At 42.1% G+C, this 21,563-nt stretch overlaps 1 protein-coding gene across 6 annotated transcripts; it reads right to left on the bottom strand.

Annotated features, from left to right (window-relative positions):
- Positions 1-853: 853 nt before the first annotated feature.
- LOC119316593 (peptidyl-prolyl cis-trans isomerase CYP95-like) lies at positions 854-8,827 on the bottom strand. Of its 6 annotated transcripts, XM_037590931.1 has the most exons (15): positions 8,678-8,820; positions 7,652-7,729; positions 7,459-7,513; positions 7,036-7,124; positions 6,842-6,899; positions 6,468-6,492; positions 6,017-6,055; positions 5,642-5,759; positions 4,346-4,512; positions 3,840-4,188; positions 3,658-3,770; positions 2,987-3,185; positions 2,103-2,903; positions 1,913-1,990; positions 854-1,473 (listed from the first exon to the last, which is right to left on the bottom strand). In XM_037590931.1, exons 3-15 carry the CDS (start codon positions 7,501-7,503, stop codon positions 1,128-1,130), a joined length of 2,427 nt encoding a protein of 808 aa, XP_037446828.1. In that variant the 5' UTR covers positions 7,504-7,513; positions 7,652-7,729; positions 8,678-8,820; the 3' UTR covers positions 854-1,127. The 6 variants fall into 6 exon arrangements, with proteins under 6 accessions (XP_037446828.1, XP_037446824.1, XP_037446823.1 ...); XM_037590927.1 differs by lacking the exon at positions 6,842-6,899 and having other exon boundaries at positions 854-1,464; positions 7,652-7,773; positions 8,678-8,827; XM_037590926.1 differs by lacking the exon at positions 6,842-6,899 and having other exon boundaries at positions 854-1,467; positions 7,652-7,773; positions 8,678-8,827.
- Between the last annotated feature and the right edge of the window lie 12,736 nt (positions 8,828-21,563).

The raw sequence follows: 21,563 nt of genomic DNA on the forward strand, positions 1-21,563 counted from the left end.
TGATTCACTGGAAGACACAATTAGAACTATACGGACCACAATGGGAAATTTATTGCTGCAGCAAATGAGAAAATGGACATATGTTATGATGCTTTTACGGCTGAAGCCATAGCAGTGAGGTTCAGGTTGAATCTTGCTCGAACGGTTGGATGCAGAAGTGCACTTCAAGAGGGTAACTCTTCTTCTGTTGCAAGCCCCATCTTCAACAGGTCACACATGAACTGTTAGGATTGCTAAATTTTCTCCTCATAATTTCTGGATGGGCTCTGTACCAAAGGATGTGATCACATGGTTGTAAACGATGCTATGATTCTTACGAATGAATAGAGGGATCAAATGTCAAAAAAAAAAAGCTAGTGTATCATTTTAACAAAGTATCGTCTTAAACAATCAAGAAATAGTGGACCAGATGCATGCAACTGGATACCAATATACCACGACAATTGCGCGTTGGAAAACCCAATGACACTGAACCTTTTAAAATCATTCAATGGCAACGATGAGAGGCTCAGTTTAAGATATCTGAACTACAATGAAACAATTAACTTGTACTTCCTCCGTCTCAAAATAAGTGTCTCAAATTTATACTAATTTTAGTACAAAGTTGAAATAAACTTAAAACACTTAGTTGGGATGGAGTAATATTATACCAAAAATTGGGTGGACATGCAGTTGTAAGCATCTATCGGAAGCTGATAACTAGCGCCAAACATGTACTCCAAAATGGGAACGCAGCCTAAAACCATCAGTGATATTTGTAGTATGTGACAAATAGGAACAGCTCATATATAGCATACGGACGTGCTACATACTAAACCTCAAGATCGTTAATGAGACCAAAGATAACTCGGGCTGGATCATAAGGGACTCGGTGTCCATATTTGTCAAAAGTGTAGGATTACTACATGTAGCAGCTTTGATAAAAACCATGATTCGCACCATTAACAAGGATTGATACAAGAAAATGTTGGCATGCAATTAACAAAACCATAGACTAACCTCAGATTATAGTTGTCCAAAGATAATTCAACCAAATTCAAAATCATCTCGAATCACATATGTAACATTTTAACAGAGCTGAACAACAGCAGGGGAAACAGCTAGTGAATGCCTTCTTTCTTTTTCCCCTACTTCCCAGCAGAATCAGGGGAGCCATCTCCATAGGAAACCAAACCCTTCTTCCCTTCAGGACTCACCGACATAGACCGGGACCTGTCGTTACTTGCATGTTTTGGAGATGGGGAGGCAAGGGGGGAGCAATCCTGCACAGGTGGTGGGGACCTTGATCTTGACCCAGACAGGCTCCTGCTCCTGGAGAGCGACCGTGCACGATCACCTCGGGAACTTGGTTTCCCAGCAGGAGGCGAACGACTACGTACTGGACTCCTGCTGTAGCCACCTCCCCTTGCACGGTCTCGATAAGCTGGTGGGCTGCGTGACACGCTTCGGCTCCTCCTTCTGTACCTGCTAGACCTCCACAGCGGAAAAACAAGAGAAATATGAAATTTAACCTTCCACTAGACTAGGCTATACATATGTGCTATAAACTTGCAGTATAATTAGTTGAAAGATGTTCATCACCACACAACACAATAATCAACAAAATCTGTGTCAAGAAGATGCAAGCACAACATGATGTTCTTTATCCGATAACACAATAGTTGATACACTGCAACAAATTTCCTTACAAGTCTATAATAATGCAGAAACTGAATGTTCAATTACATCATTTGTGTGGGGTCGGAATTGGAAGATTAAGAGATAACAAAGTTAGATGTCCTTTTCCTAATTGTTTATAAGATAAAAATATCATGACAAAATCATGTCCAATTGTCGTATGTGCAATCATTCGGAATAGTCATATGTCCAATTGTTGTACGTGCAATCATTCTAAATAGTTAATACAGTATACCTTGGTGATGCTCTTCTTGGTGGGCTTCTGTATCGTCTTGGAGGTGATCGATAACGAGTGCCCCTGTGACTGATATACCTGCAGAAGAGATATAACAGTAACTTCTTCAAGAGTATCTTGGTAACTGATATCTACAGAGATATTACAGTAATTTCTCCAGAATGGAAGAAAATAAAGTTAAATAAGTTACCTGTCACGATCACCTCTTCCACCATAGCGGTGAGAACGATCAACAGAAGGTGAACGATACTGTCTGGCAAATGAGTAACGTTGAGTAAAGCCCCTCCCTCTTCTTATGCGTTTTGATCCATCGGGAGAGACACTCCTAGATGGGCTCCTACCGTGATTGGGTGGTGATACTGCCCTGCGAGGTGGGCTAGGACTTCTGCTGGCGTTCCTGCGAGATCGACCACCTCGTACAGGGGTCAAGCTTCTTCTAGAAGATCCCACAGGGCTCCTGCTAAAGTTTCTATGAGCATTCCTTTGAGGGCTTCTGCTTGTAGTCTTTCTGGGAGGCATATCAGGGCTCCGGCTAAAACCCTTGTGGAGTGGAGATCTTGCAGAAGTTCGGCTAATGCTTTTTCCCTTCTCCATAGGTGTGGGGCTTGGACTGACACTTTTTCGCACATGGGTTCTTTCCGGGCTCCTACTTGGACTTCTTCGCTGCAAGGACCTAGCTGAGCTCCTGCTAATGCTTCTTGTCCGAACTTCAACAGGACTCCTGTTCCTGCGGACAACAGGACTTCTGCTTGCCCTTCCAGGTGGGCTCTTGCTGGGGCTTCTTCGATGAGGACTCATGCTCATATTCCTCTGTCCGGGTGGGCTCCTGCTTTCTTTTTGTTTGGAAGCATGGACAGGACTTCTACTACGCTGATGAACAGGACTCGGGCTTACCAATCTCTCCAGGCTGACGTTTGACCTTTTGATTGGGCTTCTGGGACTTACACTCATGCTCTTGCTCATGGAGTGATTAGCACTCGTGCTCTGGCTCCTGCTTATCAATGTAAGATGAAACACTGCTTGCAGATGCAGTAAGCACAAATAATGATTGATGTGTGAAGAAGTATAGGGAACCTAGATTTGCTTCGGTTGCCAGTTAGAACAGGCATGATACCGGCCTTCCTTTCAGATTTGGAGTCAGTAACACCATTTGTGCGCATCTCGCCATTCTCCAGTGGAGATTTGTCTTCTTGTGCCAGACTCCTTGGTGTTCCAATCTTTTCCTGAGTTGAAGTGGCATCCTTCAGAGCAGCTACTGCTGTGTGATCTTCAGCTGGCAAGAAAATTGTAAGGCAGTGAGTAGTTGACAGGTTGTAATTGCATGAATGCCACCAAAGTACCCCAATGGTTTCATATCGCGCAAAATACAAGCATGCAACTACTTGATTTTCCAGCTTTCAAGCATATTTGATGATGCAGACAGTAATAAATGATGCCTGAGTGCAGAGACTAACAATAACTATTATGTAGCTGAATACCACTACCTAGCATGATCTAACTCCCACATCACTTGTGGTTGTGGGGCTTAAATGGCACAGTATGCAGCTCTTTTGTATGTTTAGGGATTTGAGATGGTGCATAATGTGTTTTCAGTATTTTGATGTACATGGGTCATGGGCTGATGGCCCAAGAAAGAAATTAGTACAATTTAATAACATCTACTCCAGCTTACACCAAATGAAATGAAGCAACACAAATATGCATAGATATGTACAGCACATCCATCAGCCACAAAAGGAAATTACCAGAAATTTGAGATGTGGCCTTAGATTTCCTTCCATGGCGTTGCCGCTTTCTTCTGGCATCCTCAGAGCTGCCATCACTCGCATTTCCAGTTTCACTGTCACTCTCTACCATCCTGGTAATTGAACTTATGTTATATGTCAGCAAACAGACTGAAATGTTCAATTTGGGAATGTGAACAAACCTTTTTGACTTCTGCTTTGATTTCCTGTCACGCTTTCTACGTCTTTTCTCGCGCCTGCGATCTCGCCTTCTTTTCCCATGCTTGCGTTTATCCTTCTTGGAGTGTCTCTTCCTTCGTCTCCGCTTGTCATCACTTGAGCTGCTGATGTCAGACGACTCGCTGGAGTAATCTGATTCACTCTCAGAATCTGACGACTCAGACTCAGATGAGGTTTCTGATTCTGAAGAAGAGTATCTTCTCTTCTTCTTTCTCCTCTTCAAAGATTTCTTGCGACGGCCCTTGTGTTTTTCTTCATTACCTTCGTCTTCAGATGAATCAATGGACAACTTTGACTTAACTTTCTTTTTATCTGTGGATATAGTAGCACAGAAAAGATGGTAAAAAGATCAAGAATTATTAGATGCTTAGATCACGCTTGCTACGTATGTTGTTAAAATTTGAAAATTGCAGTTGATTTGAGAATCTCCAGTCCATTTGAAAATTGCTATCATTGATTTGAGCAGTACCATTTTCAGTTGAGAAAGATCCCCGGCCTTTACCATCAACAAGCTCCCCACAATCCACTATTCTTACTGGAACGATAGGCTTATTAGTAGAACCATCCACATCAACATGCTCAATCCTCTTCAGCACATCATTTCCAAGAATAAGCTTGCCAAAAACAGTGTTCTTCCTGCAAGGTAAGAAAATAGTAGAACTCTTAAGCATACGAAAATATGGGGATCATGCCGTAGTTAACCTGCTACATATGCTGTAACTTGTAATCCTGCCATATTTGATACTTGGAAAGTATATGTACACTGTGACTTGTAATTCTCCATATTTGAAGCCTAAAAAGTACCATACGTCCATACCTGGGATTCAACTTTGTAACCCAGAAACTAGAGAGCATCCACATTCACATCAACAGGGAGGTAACTAAGCAACTACATTCATTCCACAATTGCACACAACGGATTTATGTAAAGTAATTGAGGATGCGGTCTTAACCCATTAATACTTAAATTTAATAGAAAAACAAATATTTTAATGCATATGCAACATGTTAGAACATGTGGTCATGCGAAAGGTTTTGCCAAAACAAGATCAAATACTTATATAGTACAAAAACAAGACTTAAGCTTGATCTCTTTTCTGAGTGTCACACATTCATCATATTTTTTCACAATTTTTGTAGTCACATCCATGATTTTTTTTACTATTCAAAGTTTCAAGGGCTCAATGTGTATATCAACAAGATCTCCCAGTACGGATGGCATCAGAACACCCATAAGTTGGAAACAGAAAACGATTACACAGATCGTACAATGAAACTATATTTAAGAAATACTCCTCAACAAGAAGTGATACTGGAAAGATTTGAATCAGGCAGTAACTTAAATACAAGTGCACCCAACAAGCAACACAAAGAAAGTAGTGTCAGGCAACTCTTACCTAACAAAATAGATAAATTAAGTAAATGATGTGCTCCTCTAGGAACATCACATGAAAGACTGCAATGGTTTTATTCCTGATTTTATATGCAATTGGACATTTCAATCAGAAGTTTGTTTAGCATTGAAAACAAAATCTGTCGACTGAATGACAGTTAAATGCCTATAGTAAGGCACATCAAAATATGGAAGAGCATATCTTATCAATTTTGACACCAAATTGCATGAGCGATTGGGTAGACAACATTTATTTTCGCATCTCTTGTTGATAACGGTACCTCAGGCACAGGGTTGCCCAAATCTTATGATCGTATGTTGTGCAAGTCTGAAACCTACATGACAATTCAAATGAAACACATCCAAACAAACCTGTCAAGATGAGAATTAGGCTTGAACGTAATGAAGAACTGGGAGCCATTGGTATTACGTCCAGCATTTGCCATTGACAAGAGACCCCGGTCATCATGGCGTAGCACAAAATTTTCATCTGAAATGCAAATAATAAATTGTCATTAGAATACATTGATTATCATCACAACAGGATGAGTGATATATTTGGAGGATTGGAATGACGGGAGAAAATGTGTTGGTAAGTTATTTTAGGTGTGTCTACAACTAGCAACATTAAAGTGCATAACCAACCTTCTGAAAAAATTACAAATTATATAAATACATTATATATGGAACATATGCACATTAGACTTTAAATGAATAGGTTCCATACTAAGCTTCAGAGCTTAATACCTTCAAATTGTTCGCCGTATATACTTTCTCCACCATTTCCTGAAAACATGACTTCCACAAATAAGAAAATATGAAGCAACAGGCAGGGGTACTACTATGTGTATGGAAGAATAAAAAGAGGTTTATGTCACAGAAGTGAACTGTTATGAAACTCTTTCCCTGCATCAAGTTCTTATCCAAGTATATTTCTAAAAGTGAACTAAAGTTGATTCATTCAAGTTAATCAAATAACAGTTTTATCAAAACTAGCATCTCTCAACCATCTTGTGCATACTTGCATACATATGCTCTGTATAAGTACCGACGCAGAAACACATTTTTTATTTCAATGGAAGATACAGGAGAAGAAAAAGGTCATATGATGGTAGGGTCTTGTGCATAATGTAAGAGAAGAAAGAACAAATAGGTCAAACAAAATGTAAGACAAGAAAGAACAAATAGTATAACTCACCGTCTCCATTTGAGAAGTCGCCACCCTGGAAAAAGCAAGTGAGAATTAGCAATGTGGTAACACAGCAATCAAATTTCCCTCTTCTTTTTTGACAATGTAGATAACACAGAAATATGTACAACTTTAAATACTACTCCCTCATTCCCAAAATATAAGGCGCGCTTGACTTTTTCTGGTCTTCATCGCATATAACTTTGACTATGATTTTTACTTATTCAATGTTTACAAAATTAAGTATAAATACATATGAAATAAAATTGTTTTGGAAGACAGATACGAGGATACTATTTATACATGTTCAATCCATGTATTTTGGTATATATTAATGGTCAAAGTCGTGCATCAAAAACCGCGCAAAGTCAAACGTGCCTTACATTTTGGGAAGGAGGGAGTATATGATAAGAAAAGCAGTCGAGATCATCTGCCTGCATCCTACATCATGGAGAGGGAAACAGGAAATTGACTAAAAACAGAAAAGATAAAGCTAACCTAAGAGAAAACATTATAGATGATCAAATGCAAAACCATTTACTGCATAAAATTATACTAGAGAGAGAGAAGAACTTACTTGTGCCATGAACCCCTTGATGACACGGTGGAATGTTGATCCCTTGTAATATAATGGCTTCTTAGTTGATTGTCCAATTCCCATCTCACCTGGAGCACAGAACCTCAATTAGCAAGAGCTACAGTACCAGGAACAAGGGAGAGGATGAACTTCTCAAGAAATGAAGCTAATCCATAAAATCAACCTGTTGAACATGTGGGCCCTAGGACAACAAAAGGCATGCCTTAACCACTATGCCAACACATGGTTTCAACAAGCAAATCTGCAAATATTGGCAATTTGGCATTCTATTTACCTACTAGTGTTCGAAGTTCACAATAAACCTTCTAAACCAAAACTGCAGCTAATTTTTCACAGTCACAAGTAACTTGGGCACGGATGGCACTTGTATCTATTCACCTAAATATGTTTAAGGAGCATTACCTGTGCATAATGCTCTGAAGTTCTCTGCTGTAAGGGGAGCAACATTAGCAAACAGCTGCGAGGAAAATGAATTTTTCATCAATACATATACTATATCATCAGACTTGATAAATCTGAGGGCACAGCTAGAGTTGCTGATCTCATATATACCACCCAAACTCGCATGTAAAGTTATAAGGAAAAGAAAGTGTACCTCAAATATCATTCTTTCGTCAGGCCCATCACCTATCGATACATCCAGAAAGACAATTGGATTCTTCTTTCTACCCATCTTCTCGATGGTCATAGTCAAGGAGCCAGCACAGATGCTTCAAGCTGTGAGTAAAATGAAGAGCCATATATATAATGGTGCAGACAAAAATAGGGACGTGTAAACTATTTTGCACCCATCACCATCTGATTCTACATGCAGTCAATCAGTCATGCAGATGCACACAACCAAGTAAGTAAACCATAATTTGAGAGCAGGCGAGCGTCTGCTATTTTAATTGACATCATTCCATAATAAGACATAAGCTTGAAGCTGCATGTATTATCCAATAGGTTTCCAGGACCTCCGTCTGCGTACTACTTGCGCAAGATATAAATGGCATTGGTTCCATAGCATTCTCTAACTGAGTTGCTCCATCCCTACTAACCAAGCATCTAGTTTTTTAACATGAAAGCCAGATTTTACCGTTCAAAAGAGCAAGAAACAAGCAGCTAGGATAGAGAAAACAAAATGATTGTCCAAATCAACCATCAAGAAACGCCATGCGCCCATGTCTTTGCCTGGGAACCAATCATATAGCACACAACCACAACAAGTGAGCTAGCTTCCAACAAGTCTTTTCCACGAAGATAAAATCGATCAGGAGGCTAGACGGCCATGTTTAATCATGCAAAAGCCATCGAAGCGCCCCAGCAGGGATCTAAGCGCCCTTTGGCAGTTTAGCCTACTAACACAGCTCATTACACGAATCCAAAGCTCCCCCTCACCCAGATCAGGAGGCATGCACGCCCACGCAACCCTAAAACCCGCCAAAACCCTACCGCGTCTCAAACCCAAAGACCCAACTCAATCAGCGCAACTTGACCAGCACGAGACACTCGATCGACACGCAGATCGAAACGTGAAACGGCCCTAAATCCGCAAGCGCGGCGCGGCGCGCGATCCGGCGCGCGGCGGAACGTCCAGACCAAATGAGGAGGAGGCGGGGGGCAGGGGAGGGGCACGAACCGTAAGGAGATTCGGGCTGCCGGAGCTTCGATCGTACCGAAGCGAAGGCTCTGCGGGGGGAGGGACGGGGGAGCGCGGCCGCAACTCCGCAGCAGCAGCACCACGCGGCCGCACAAGCGGAGTGAGGTGGGGATAGGAGGGGGGCGGAAGGGGAGCAGCGGCCCAGTATTAACCTACCCCTGCGTTTCGCGGGGCTAAAGTACGATTTTGCCCTGCTGCGGGGTCGACGCCACGATGATACTCCCTCTTTGCTATCCTCAGGACGCGCGTGAGAAAGAACTAGTACAAATGTCCGTGCATTGCAACGGACGAAAATTTTAAAACATACACAACACTTCTTATATTTAATTTTGGCAAACGTCAGAAATAAGGTTACATTTTTGTTAAGTACGTTTCTTATTCTTATTTTTGTAACAAAGTGTGCACTTTTGTGGTTTTGATATTGAGATTGACAAGACTGAGAATACATATAGATATGTAATATATTGTTTGGTTTATTTTTAAGAAATAAAAATTTGAGCATGCACTACCTTCACTAAAATAGGCATCTTTTATGAAATTGCTTGAGTCTGATGGTTTGTGTTTGATACGTGTTCGACAAGTGTGGGTATGTGCTGAAAGGAAGTTCTGTCAAATCATGGTTAATTTTTTTAAAATAAAATTATGAGCATGAGAATAATTAACATATACCGGCAAGATGTACTAATATTTTTTCCTGATCAAAGCTTATAAGCACCCGTAAAGCTCTGGCCTTTGCTTATCATCCTTTTGATTTAAAGTATGCATTTCCTTTACTTGATAGGATTTCTTTTAAAGTCGTCTAGGGTATGTTCAATTTGGGATCAATTTACTAAGGCGGCTGCTACGAATCAGCCGAATGATTTCCCTAAGAAATCATCCGCCTAGCCGGCCGTCCGATCAGTGCGCTGAATGACGTTGGATCACAGCAACACCACGACAACAGCTATTGTGCGTCAGCTTCAACGCAACACCATTGCAGCCTTGATGGAGCTCCAACGCAGCACCGACGGCGTCCCGGCGAAGCCCCATTGCAGCCCCAGCGGAGCTCCAATGCAGCACCGACGGCGTCCGGTGAAGCTCCATTGCAACTCCGGCGAAGCTTCATTGCAGCATCGACTATGCTTCCGGCGGCCCGGCGTTGCTCCATTGCAGCTCCGGTGGTGCTTCCAATAGCTTCAAGGCAACATCGCCGGAATTGCAGCGCCCACGTCGGCCTCTCGCCGCGGGCGCCGTCGCAGCGACGGCGACGCTCCATTGCAGCCTCGGGAGGCCCGAGCGATGCTCAATCGTGGCTCTGGAAGGCCGCTGCATCGGCCCTCTACGCAACACCGGACGCTCCCACCGCAGCTCTGGCAATGCATCACCACTGCACTTTACAACACCGGCAGCAAGGTGGCGCGGGGAGCCGCAGGTCGACGCCGTCGCTGGCTGCTGGAATGTGGCAGGTCGGAGGAGCGTGAGTGCGTGGAGTGTGAGCTCGCCGCCGGGTGCTGCAAAAGCCACCCCGCAGGCTGCTCCAGCGAGAGTCGGGCCGATGAGGGACGGGCGAAGAGTGAAGATGGAGGTAGAAGACGAAGTAGAAAGGGATCTGGCTCGGGTAGGGAAAGAGATAAGGTAGGCAGCGACTAAAAAAAGAAAGAAAGAAGGAAGGCAGCGTGGGTGTGTGGCGTCGTGCGTGGCCCCATGACACGTGGCGTGCGGGAGACCCGGCTGATTTTTTCAGAAATCATCCGGTTGTTTCTAAACGTTTTCCATTTACTAAAACTAGAGTTATGCATGGGTACACGCACGACCGAAAGCACCACTCTGCCGGCGTGAGATGGTCAATATTTGGAACAAAATATTGTGTGGCTATTCCTCACAAAAAAATATAGTATATATTACGTGGTTATCTTTTTTTATCTAATTAAAGCTAGATCAAGCCAACACATAACAGCAATCAGCACGTCAGAGTTAGGGAGGCCAGATCCGGTGGCAGGTTCAACATCCAAGAATAAGAATTATCATCAAATCTTGGCATAGCAACAGTACCATGGATCAAAGAAAGTTTTAGCTTTGCCTCTGTGAATTTAAATAGAAAAATAACTTAAAGCCACAATATCTCTCTCAAAGGTAATTACCAACATTTAACAGATTTTTGGTATGTTATGTAAGCATCAGAAGCAGTATATATATTCTTTTAACTGAGATCTTGTACAGAAAGCAAAGCATTAGTATTGTCGAAACCTATGTAGTTCCCTAAGATATCATCTAGTGAAATATTTCCTTCACTCAGGGGCAAATTCATCATTCGGAGATAATTTTGAGCTGGTTGGTGACCGAGGTGCTGGCAACGGATCACTATTTGTCCGATTATCTAACTCAGGAACCATCGATTCAAAACATTCAGAGACTGGAGATAATGTTGAGATGATTGGTGACGCGGGTGATTGCTCCAAAACACTGGACTCCATACTCTTTTTTTAAAGCTCAGTCGCAAACAGTCCAAGTAATTGGACTGCAAGATGAAGGTGCATACAACATCCAATTCTGTTAGTGGTCTTCCTCGCTGAATCTTTTTGTTATTGAAACAAGCAGGAAGCCAGGAACTGAAGAAGTGATGGAGACTGTGACCCCGGGACACGCACTTCAGCCATGAATTTTGTAGAGCCGAGAAGTGATGCCACATCTCGCACCCATCAGCTCAAAACGAAACCTACAAGAGGCATACGAAAAAATGTATTGCACCTGTGTACGTGGGGATTGATCCACGGTTCCCATGCCCGCAAGCCAGTTCCCACCAGCCACAACTATCATATCGGTGCGCCCGACCCTCCTCCTGCTATAGCGAGCGCCGCCACCTTGGAGTTCGTCGCCTTCTCCACCACTTTCTTTTCCTTCACTTGTCCTGCTGCTCCTCCCTGACCTCCCTCTCATCTAGTTCTCTCTGCTTAGGGAGCCATGGCGCTCCTGAGTTGCAGCTTCGCGGTCGTCCCAAACCGTTGCTGCCGCTCGCCTACAGGTCTTCCCATCGACCGGATCCAGCCCTCTGTCGCCAGAACATGCGCCTTGGAGTTCGTCGCTGCCAGTTGAGCTCTCCGGCGAGCAAGGCCGTCCCCGCCGCCTTCTTTTTCCTTCACTCCTCCCTGATCTCCCCTTCATCTCATTTGCTCTGCACAGGGAGCCATGGCGCCACCCGAGTTGCAGCTTCGCCGCCGTCCATATTGTTCCATAATCAATCACCAAAAATGAAGGTCTTAATTGACCATTTTTCAACACCCATATCAACAGCTGGTGTACAAATTCGGAATGGTACGAGAGTCAGGCATCCTCAGTTAAGATGAGTATGTCTTTCCATGCTCAGTTTGTTGGCGTCATTGAAACTAAAAAAGTATCTCGAGAATAGGAGACACAGAACTGTTAATATGAAAATCATTCCATTCATAAACTAACCATTATATTGAGCTGAAAACAGGGGCCTGCTAGAACAACTGAATCACCGCAACCCTAGAAATTAGTACTAACTACAATTACCACCTGCGTTCTGATTTCAGGGGGAAATCAAGAAGACAAACTTGAGCATACATATTAGAACATATTCACGATGGGGACGATTTGTGTCCTGGGGTGGGAGCCCTTCGTGGCTAAGCAGGAGGTTGAATTCATCCGTGTTGCGTCGGTCCAGCACGGGGTGAGGATGGAAGGAGCGGTACTGCTGCCGGTCCAGCGCGAGGTTTGGACGGAGCGCTGCTGCTGCCGGGCTGCCAAACTCATCCGGCAGGTAGACCCCATCGACCGGATTCAGCCCCGCCGCCGCCGCTCACCTGCAGGTTGTCCCATCGATCGAATCCAGCCCTTCGCTGCCGGAACCTGCCTCTCGCCGCGGATCCATTCCAACTCGGACAGCTGCGGCGGGAGGGTGGGGGTGGGCGGCGCGGCGCGGTGCGGGGCAGGAGGTGGCGGCGCGCGGTGAGGCGAGGCAGGAGGTCGAGATGGGATCGAGGGGGCATGGTCGTGCGGGTGGCTGGGCTAATTTTTTTTCTTTTCTCACGTCGATACTGGTTCGGACTGACTTACAATGAGAACTGCGGGTTGAATATAAAACGGAAATGTTAACGCCCACACGTGTGGGCGTTGACCATCTCGACCACACGCATCCATCACCGTCCAGTACTATATACACGAATCTTGACACAATCTGGCTGATTTTCTGTGCCACGTAGGACAAGGCGTGTGTGGTGTGTGACATAGTTCGCCCACACATCCATTTTACCACACGGAGAGGCCGGTGTGTGGGCGTTTAGCAGGTCATCAATACACCAGTTTCCAGTCACGCACAAGGGCTGGTGTGTGCGCATTTGTCATCTCGCCCACACGCCCGTCTCCTCTCCCACACGTAAGCTGCTAGTTGCCATGTGTTTTTGCAGCGCATATGGCAACTGCCTGTAGTGTGCTTTATAAGCAGGTGGCAACTCTCTTTTTTTACCCGAGTTGCCATGTGTTTTTGCAGGGTACACGGCAACTGCCTAGTATGCACGTAAGCAGATGGCAACTGTCTTTTACCGAGTTGTCATGTGTTTTTGCATGGTACATGGCAACTGCACCAACGTGCACGTACATGGCAACTGCCCTAACGTGCACGTAAGCAGATGGCAACTCTTCCTTTTTACATGGCAACTGCCCTAGCATGCTTGTGAGCACATGACAACTCTCTCAACCGCCTAGTGTTAGTATGTGGCAACTCCTAAAGTTATGAAATCATGACAACTACATTAGATCAGACCATACATGGCAACTGCAGTTGAGCAACCATGGCAACTGCAGTTGTCCGACATGGCAACCGTAGTTCAACGACATGGCAACCGCAGATAAACGAATATGGACGAGGGTCTGGACCATGGCAACTGCAGGCGCGCGGTGGGCGTCACGCGTCGCGTGCGGGACCAGAAGGGTACAAGGCCTGACATACAGGTGTGTGGGCATTATCAACTTCGCCCACACGCACGCGTGTGAAAGGGTTCAGGAGGGAAAAAAGATGTGTGTGGGCATTAGTTGTTTTGCCCACACGTAGATGTGTGGGCTGGTTGCTGTCCATGTCACACGAGGCGTGTGGCACAACTACCCGATACACCACATGTGTGGCAGTTATCGGGACCCATATAAAAAATACAGGGACCTTTTCATAAAAATGTCACGATAGTGAACCCGACAGACTCAATCCGTGCTTTATTATTAGTGAGAGATAATTGAGCTTTTGATCTTTGAGGTTTAAAAACTTATCATATAGATGAAAAAATTTAACACCTCACGATGCAAATATACATTTTCACCTACAAGAGATGTAAAACTGACGGCCGCGCGTCAACTGCCCAATTGCTTAAAAAAATCGTTTGTCCACCTGCCACCCGCCGACCACCGCCCTGGCCATGGCCGACTCCGACGACCCTGCTGCCTCCTCCACCGCAGCCGTCACTAGTCTAACCACCCGGCCGCGCCGCCGAGGAGCCGCCGATTTGAGTTCGTCTCGCCGCACTTATGTCGTCACGACACTCGCCCACCGCACCACGTCACCGCATTCGACCACCCGGCTCTCGTCGTTCGGCCGCCGGCGCACCTGCTATCGCCGCTCGGTCCACCGGCGATCCTCCCGTCTCTCGGCGCTCGGCCACTGATACGTCTCCAACGTATCTATAATTTTTGATTGCTCCATGCTATATTATCTATTGTTTTGGATATTATTGGGCTTTATTATCCACTTTTATATTATTTTTGGGACTAACCTATTAACCGGAGGCCCAGCCCAGAATTACTGTTTTTGACTATTTTAGGGTTTCAAAGAAAAGGAATATCAAACGGAGTCCAAACGGAATGAAACCTTCGGGAACGTGATTTTCTCACCGAACATGGTCTAGGAGACCTGGACCCCACGTCAAGAAACAAAGGAGGAGGCCACGAGGTAGGGGGCGCGCCTACCCCCCAGGCGCGCCCTCCACCCTCGTGGGCCCCCTGTTGCTCCACCGACGTACTCCTTCCTCCTATATATATATCTAAGTACCCCCAAACGATCAAATACAGAGCCAAAACCCTAATTCCACTGCCGTAACTTCCTGTATCTACGAGATCCCATCTTAGGGCCTGTTCCGGAGCTCTGTCGGAGGGGGCATCCATCACGAAGGGCTTCTACATCAACACCATAGCCTCTCCGATAAAGTGTGAGTAGTTTACCTCAGACCTTCGGGTCCATAGTTATTAGCTAGATGGCTTCTTCTCTCTTTTTGGATCTCAATACAATGTTCTCCCCCTCTCTTGTGGAGATCTATTCGATGTAATCTTCTTTTTGCGGTGTGTTTATTGAGACCGATGAATTGTGGGTTTATGATCAAGTTTATCTATGAACAATATTTGAATCTTCTCTGAATTCTTTTATGTATGATTGGTTATGTTTGCAAGTCTCTTCGAATTATCAGTTTGGTTTGGCCTACTAGATTAATCTTTCTTGCAATGGGAAAAGTGCTTAGCTTTGGGTTCAATCTTGTGGTGTCCTTTCCCAGTGACAGTAGGGGCGGCAAGGCATGTATTGTATTGTTTCCATCGAGGATAACAAGATGGGGTTTTTATCATATTGCATGAATTTATCCCTCTACATCATGTCATCTTGCTTAAGGCGTTACTCTGTTTTCATAAACTTAATACTCTCGATGCATGCTGGATAGCGGTCGATGAGTGGAGTAATAGTAGTAGATGCAGGCAGGAGTCGGTCTACTTGTCTCGGACGTGATGCCTATATACATGATCATACCTAGATATTCTCATAACTATGCTCAATTCTGTCAATTGCTCAACAGTAATTCATTCACCCACCGTAAAATACTTATGCTCTTGAGAGAAGCCACTAGTGAAACCTATGGCCCCCGGGTCTATCTTCATCATATTAATCTTCCAATACTTAGTTATTTCCTTTGCTTTTTTACTTTGCTTTTTTTACTTTGCATCTTTATCATAAAAATACCAAAATATTATCTTATCATATCTATCAGATCTCACTCTCGTAAGTGACCGTGAAGGGATTGACAACCCCTTATCATGTTGGTTGCGAGGAGTTATTTGTTTTGTGCAGGTACTAGGGACGCGCGCGCAACCTCCTACTGGATTGATACCTTGGTTTTTAAAAACTGAGGGAAATACTTACGCTACTTTGCTGCATCATCCCTTCCTCTTCGGGGAAATCCAACGAAGTGCTCAAGAGGTAGCAAGAAGGATTTCTGACGCCGTTGCCGGGGAGGTTCGCGCAAATCAAGATTTGACTTTCGACAATGAGCCATTTTTGGCGACGAGTCTACGCAAAAGTCAACATACCAAGTACCCATCACATACCCTTATCTCCCGCATTACATTATTTGTCATTTGACTCTTATTTTCCTCTGCCCCACTTCACCCTTGCCATTTTATTCGCCATCTCTCTCTATATCCTCCCTCTCTTTCTCTATTTGCCTCTTTTTGCCCGCTTGCTTTTTGTTTGCTTGTGTGCTGGATTGCTTGCTTGTCACAATGGCTCAAGATAACACTAAATTGTGTGACTTTACCAATACCAACAACAATGATTTTATTAGCACTCCGATTGCTCCTCTTACCGATGTTGAATCTTGTGAAATTAATGCCGCTTTGCTGAATCTTATCGTGAAAGATCCGTTTTCTGGCCTTCCTAGTGAAGATGCCGCTACCCATCTAAATAGCTTCGTTGATTTGTGTGATATGCAAAATAAGAAATATGTGTACAACGATATTGTTAAGTTGAAGCTATTTCCTTTTTCGCTTAGAGATCGTGCTAAAGCTTGGTTTTCGTCTTTACCTAAAAATAGTATTGATTCTTGGAACAAGTGCAAAGATGCTTTTATCTCTAAGTATTTTCCTCCCGCTAAGATCATCTCCCTTAGAAACGATATTATGAATTTTAAGCAACTTGATCATGAACATGTTGCACAAGCTTGGGAGAGGATGTAATTAATGATACGTAATTGCCCTACTCATGGTTTGAATTTGTGGATGATTATACAAAAAATTTATGCCAAATTGAATTTTGCTTCTAGAAATCTTTTAGATTCGGCCGCGGGAGGCACTTTTATGGAAATCACTTTAGGAGAAGCTACTAAACTCCTAGATAATATTATGGTTAATTATTCTCAATGGCATACTGACAGATCTACTAATAAAAAGGTGCATCGATAGAAGAAATTAATGTTTTGAGTGGAAAGATGGATGAACTTATGAAATTATTTGCTAGTAAGAGTGTTTCTTTTGATCCTAATGATATGCCCTTGTCTACTTTGATTGAGAATAATAATGAATCTATGGATGTGAATTTTGTTGGTAGGAACAATTTTGGTAACAACGCGTATAGAGGAATTTTTAATCCTAGGCCTTATCCTAGTAATCCCTCTAATAATTATGGTAATTCCTACAACAATTCTTATGAAAATTATAATAAGATGCCCTCTGATTTTGAATCTAATATTAAAGAATTTACTACTTCGCAAAAGAATTTCAATGCTTTGATTGAAGAAAAATTGCTTAAGATTGATGATTTGGCTAGGAACGTTGATAGAATTTCTCTTGATGTTGATTCTTTGAAACTTAGATCTATCCCTCCTAAGCATGATATCAATGAGTCTCACAAAGCCATCAGAATTTCCATTGATGAGTGCAAAGAAAGAACCGCTAGGATGCGTGCTAAGAAAGATGCCTCTATAAGAGCGTGTTCTTCTAGTTCCTATGAAAATAAAGATGAAGATCTAAAAGTTATTGATGTGTCCCCTATTAAATCTTTGTTTTGCAATATGAATCTTGATAATGATGAGACTGAATATGATCCACCTTTACCTAGAAGGCGTTCCAAAAATTTAGAGTTTTTAGATCTTGATGCTAAATTTGATGAAAGTGGGATTGAAGAAATTAAAACCCTAGATGTTGCTAAACCCACCATTATGAATTTCAAGGAATTTAATTATGAAAATTGCTCTTTGATTGATTGTATTTCCTTGTTGCAATCTGCGCTAAATTCTCCTCATGCTTATAGTCAAAATAAAGCGTTTACTAAACATATCGTTGATGCCTTGATGCAATCTTATGAAGAAAAACTTGAGTTGGAAGTTTCTATCCCTAGAAAACTTTATTATGAGTGGGAACCTACTATTAAAATTAAAATTAAAGATCATGAATGCTATGCTTTGTGTGATTTGGGTGCTAGTGTTTCCACATTCCAAAGACTTTGTGTGATTTGTTAAGTTTCCGTGATTTTGATGATTGCTCTCTAAACTTGCACCTTGCGGATTCCACTATTAATAAACCTATGAGAAGAATTAATGATGTTCTTATTGTTGCAAATAGGAATTATGTGCCCGTAGATTTTATCGTTCTTGATATATATTGCAATCCTTCATGTCCTATTATTCTTGGTAGACCTTTTCTTAAAACGATTGGTGCAATTATTGATATGAAGGAAGGAAATATTAGATTCCAATTTTCGTTAAGGAAAGGCATGGAACGCTTTCCTAGAAAGAAAATTAAATTACCTTATGAATCTATTATGAGATCCACTTATGGATTGCCTACCCAAGATGGCAATACCTAGATCTATCCTTGCTTTTTATGCTTAGCTAGGGGCGTTAAATGATAGCGCTTGTTGGGAGGCAACCCAATTTTATTTTTATTACTTGCTTTTTGCTCATGTTTAGTATTCCCTTCGTTCCTAAATATTTGTCTTTTAGAGATTTCAAATGGACTACCATATATGGATGTATATAGACATATTTTAGAGTGAAGATTCATTCATTTTGCTCCGTATGTAGTCACTCGTTGAAATCTCTACAAAGGCAAATATTTAGGAACGGAGGGAGTAATAAATAATTTATCTAGACTCTATTTTGGTTGTGTTTTTTGTGTTTAATTAGTGTTTGTGCCAAGTAGAACCGTTGGGAAGACTTGGGGAAAGTCTTGATATTTTGCTGTAAAAACAGAAACTTTAGCGCTCACGAGAACTGCTGCCATTTTTATTTGGAAAGTGTTATTTAGTTAATTCTTTTTGCATATGACTAATAGATATATTCATCACGTCCAGCAATTTATTTTAGAATTTTTGGGGTTACAGATCTTGATCTAGATACAGATTACTACAGACTAATCTGTTTTTGACAGATTCTGTTTTTCGTGTGTTGTTTGCTTATTTTGATGAATCTATGGCTAGTAAAATAGTTTATAAACCATAGAGAAGTTGGAATACAATAGGTTTAACACCAATATAAATAAAGAATGAGTTCATTACAGTACCTTGAAGTGGTCTTTTGTTTTCTTTCGCTAACGGAGCTCGCGAGATTTTCTACTTTGAGTTTTGTGTCGTGAAGTTTTCAAGTTTTGGGTAAAGATTTGATGGATTATGGAACAAGGAGTGGCAAGAGCCTAAACTTGGGGATTCCCATGGCACCCCCAAGATAATCTAAGGACACCTAAAATCCAAAGCTTGGGGATGCCCCGGAAGGCATCCCCTCTTTCGTCTACTTCTATCGGTAACTTTACTTGGAGCTATATTTTTATTCATCACATGATATGTGTTTTGCTTGGAGCGTCTTGTATTATTTGAGTCTTTATTTGCTAGTTTACCACAATCATACTTTCTGTACACACCTTTTGAGAGATCCATACATGATTTTGAATTTGTTAGAATACCCGATGTGCTTCACTTATATCTTTTGAGTTAAATAGTTTTGCTCTAGTACTTCACTTATATCTTTTAGAACACGGTGGTGGATTTGTTTTATAGAAACTATTGATCTCTCATGCTTCACTTAGATTATTTTGAGAGTCTTAAATAGCATGGTAATTTGCTTAAATAATCCTAATATGCTTGGTATTCAAGAATAGTAAAAATTCTCTTATGAGTGTGTTGAATACCAAGAGAAGTTTGATGCTTGATAATTGTTTTGAGATATGGAGATGGTGATATTAGAGTCATGCTAGTTGAGTAGTTGTTAATTTGAGAAATACTTGTGTTAAAGTTTGTGATTCCCGTAGCATGCACGTATGGTGAACCGTTATGTGATGAAGTCGGAGCATGATTTATTTATTGATTGTCTTCCTTATGAGTGGCGGTCGGGGACGAGCGATGGTCTTTTCCTACCAATCTATCCCCCTAGGATCATGCGTGTAATAATTTGATTTGATAACTTGTAGATTTTTGCAATAAGCATATGAGTTCTTTATGACTAATGTTGAGTCCATGAATCATACGCACTCTCACCCTTCCACCATTGCTAGCCTCTCTAATACCGCGCACCTTTCGCCGGTATCATACACCCACCATATACCTTCCTCAAAACAGCCACCATACCTACCTATTATGGCATTTCCATAGCCATTCCGAGATATATTGCCATGCAACTTTCCACCGTTCCGTTTATTATAACACACTCCATCATTGTCATATTGCTTAGCATGATCATGTAGTTGACATCGTATTGTGGCAAAGCCACCATTCATAATTCTTTCATACATGTCACTCATGAGTCATTGCATATCCCGGTACACCGCTGGAGGCATTCACATAGAGTCATATTTTGTTCTAAGTATCGATTTGTAATTGTTGAGTTGTAAGAAAATAAAAGTGTGATGATCATCATTATTAGAGCATTGTCCGAGTGAGGAAAGGATCATGGAGACTATGATTCCCCCACAAGTCGAGATGAGACTCTGGACTAAATAAAAAAGAAAGAAAAGAGGCCATAAAAAAAGAGAAAAGGCCCAAATAAAAAAATGAGAGAAAAAAAGAGAAGGGACAATGCTACTATCATTTTACCACACTTGTGCTTCAAAGTAGCACCATGATATTCATGATAGAGAGTCTCTCATTTCGTCACTTTCATATACTAGTGGGAAATTTTCATTATAGAACTTGGCTTGTATATTGCAATGATGGGCTTCCTCAAAATGCCCTAGGTCTTCATGAGCAAGCAAGTTGGATGCACACCCACTTAGTTTCTTTTTGAGCTTTCATATACTTATAGCTCTAGTGCATCCGTTGCATGGCAATCCCTACTCACTCACATTGATATCTATTGATGGGCATCTCCATAGCTCGTTGATACGCCTAGTTGATGTGAGACTATCTTCTCCTTTTTGTCTTCTTCACAACCACCATTCTATTCCACCTATAGTGTTATATCCATGGCTCACGCTCATGTATTGCATGAAGATTGAAAAAGTTTGAGAATGTCAAAAGTATGAAACAATTGCTTGGCTTGTCATCGGGGTTGCGCATGATTTAAATACTTTGTGTGGTGAAGATAGAGCATAGCCAGACTATATGATTTTGTAGGGATAACTTTCTTTGGCCATGTTATTTTGAGAAGACATAATTGCTTTGTTAGTATGCTTGAAGTATTATTATTTCTATGTCAATATTAAACTTTTATCTTGAATCTTTTGGATCTGAATATTCATACCACAATTAAGAAGAATTACATTAAAATATGCCAAGTAGCATTCCACATCAAAAATTCTGTTTTTATCATTTACCTACTCGAGGACGAGCAGGAATTAAGCTTGGGGATGCTTGATACGTCTTCAACGTATCTATAATTTTTGATTGCTCCATGCTATATTATCTACTATTTTGGACATTATTGGGCTTTATTATCCACTTTTAAATTATTTTTGGGACTAACCTATTAACCGGAGGCCCAGCCCAGAATTGCTTGCCTATTTTAGGGTTTCGAAGAAAAGGAATATCAAACGGAGTCCAAACGGAATGAAACCTTCTGGAACGTGATTTTCTCACCGGACATGATCCAGGAGACTTGGACCCCACGTCAAGAAACAAAAGGAGGAGGCCACGAGG

Source organism: Triticum dicoccoides, chromosome 6A (assembly GCF_002162155.2).
Source record: "Triticum dicoccoides isolate Atlit2015 ecotype Zavitan chromosome 6A, WEW_v2.0, whole genome shotgun sequence".
Taxonomy (NCBI): Eukaryota; Viridiplantae; Streptophyta; class Magnoliopsida; order Poales; family Poaceae; genus Triticum; species Triticum dicoccoides.

Coding starts and splice junctions, on each gene's coding strand:
- LOC119316593 (XM_037590925.1), bottom strand. CDS start 7,744: ATGACCATCGAGAAGATGGGTAGAAAGAAGAATCCAATTGTCTTTCTG. Junction 6,493..7,035: donor TCAAGGGGTTCATGGCACAA/GTAAGTTCTTCT, acceptor TGCTTTTTCCAG/GGTGGCGACTTCTCAAATGG. Junction 1,991..2,102: donor GGAAGAGGTGATCGTGACAG/GTAACTTATTTA, acceptor TCTCTTCTGCAG/GTATATCAGTCACAGGGGCA.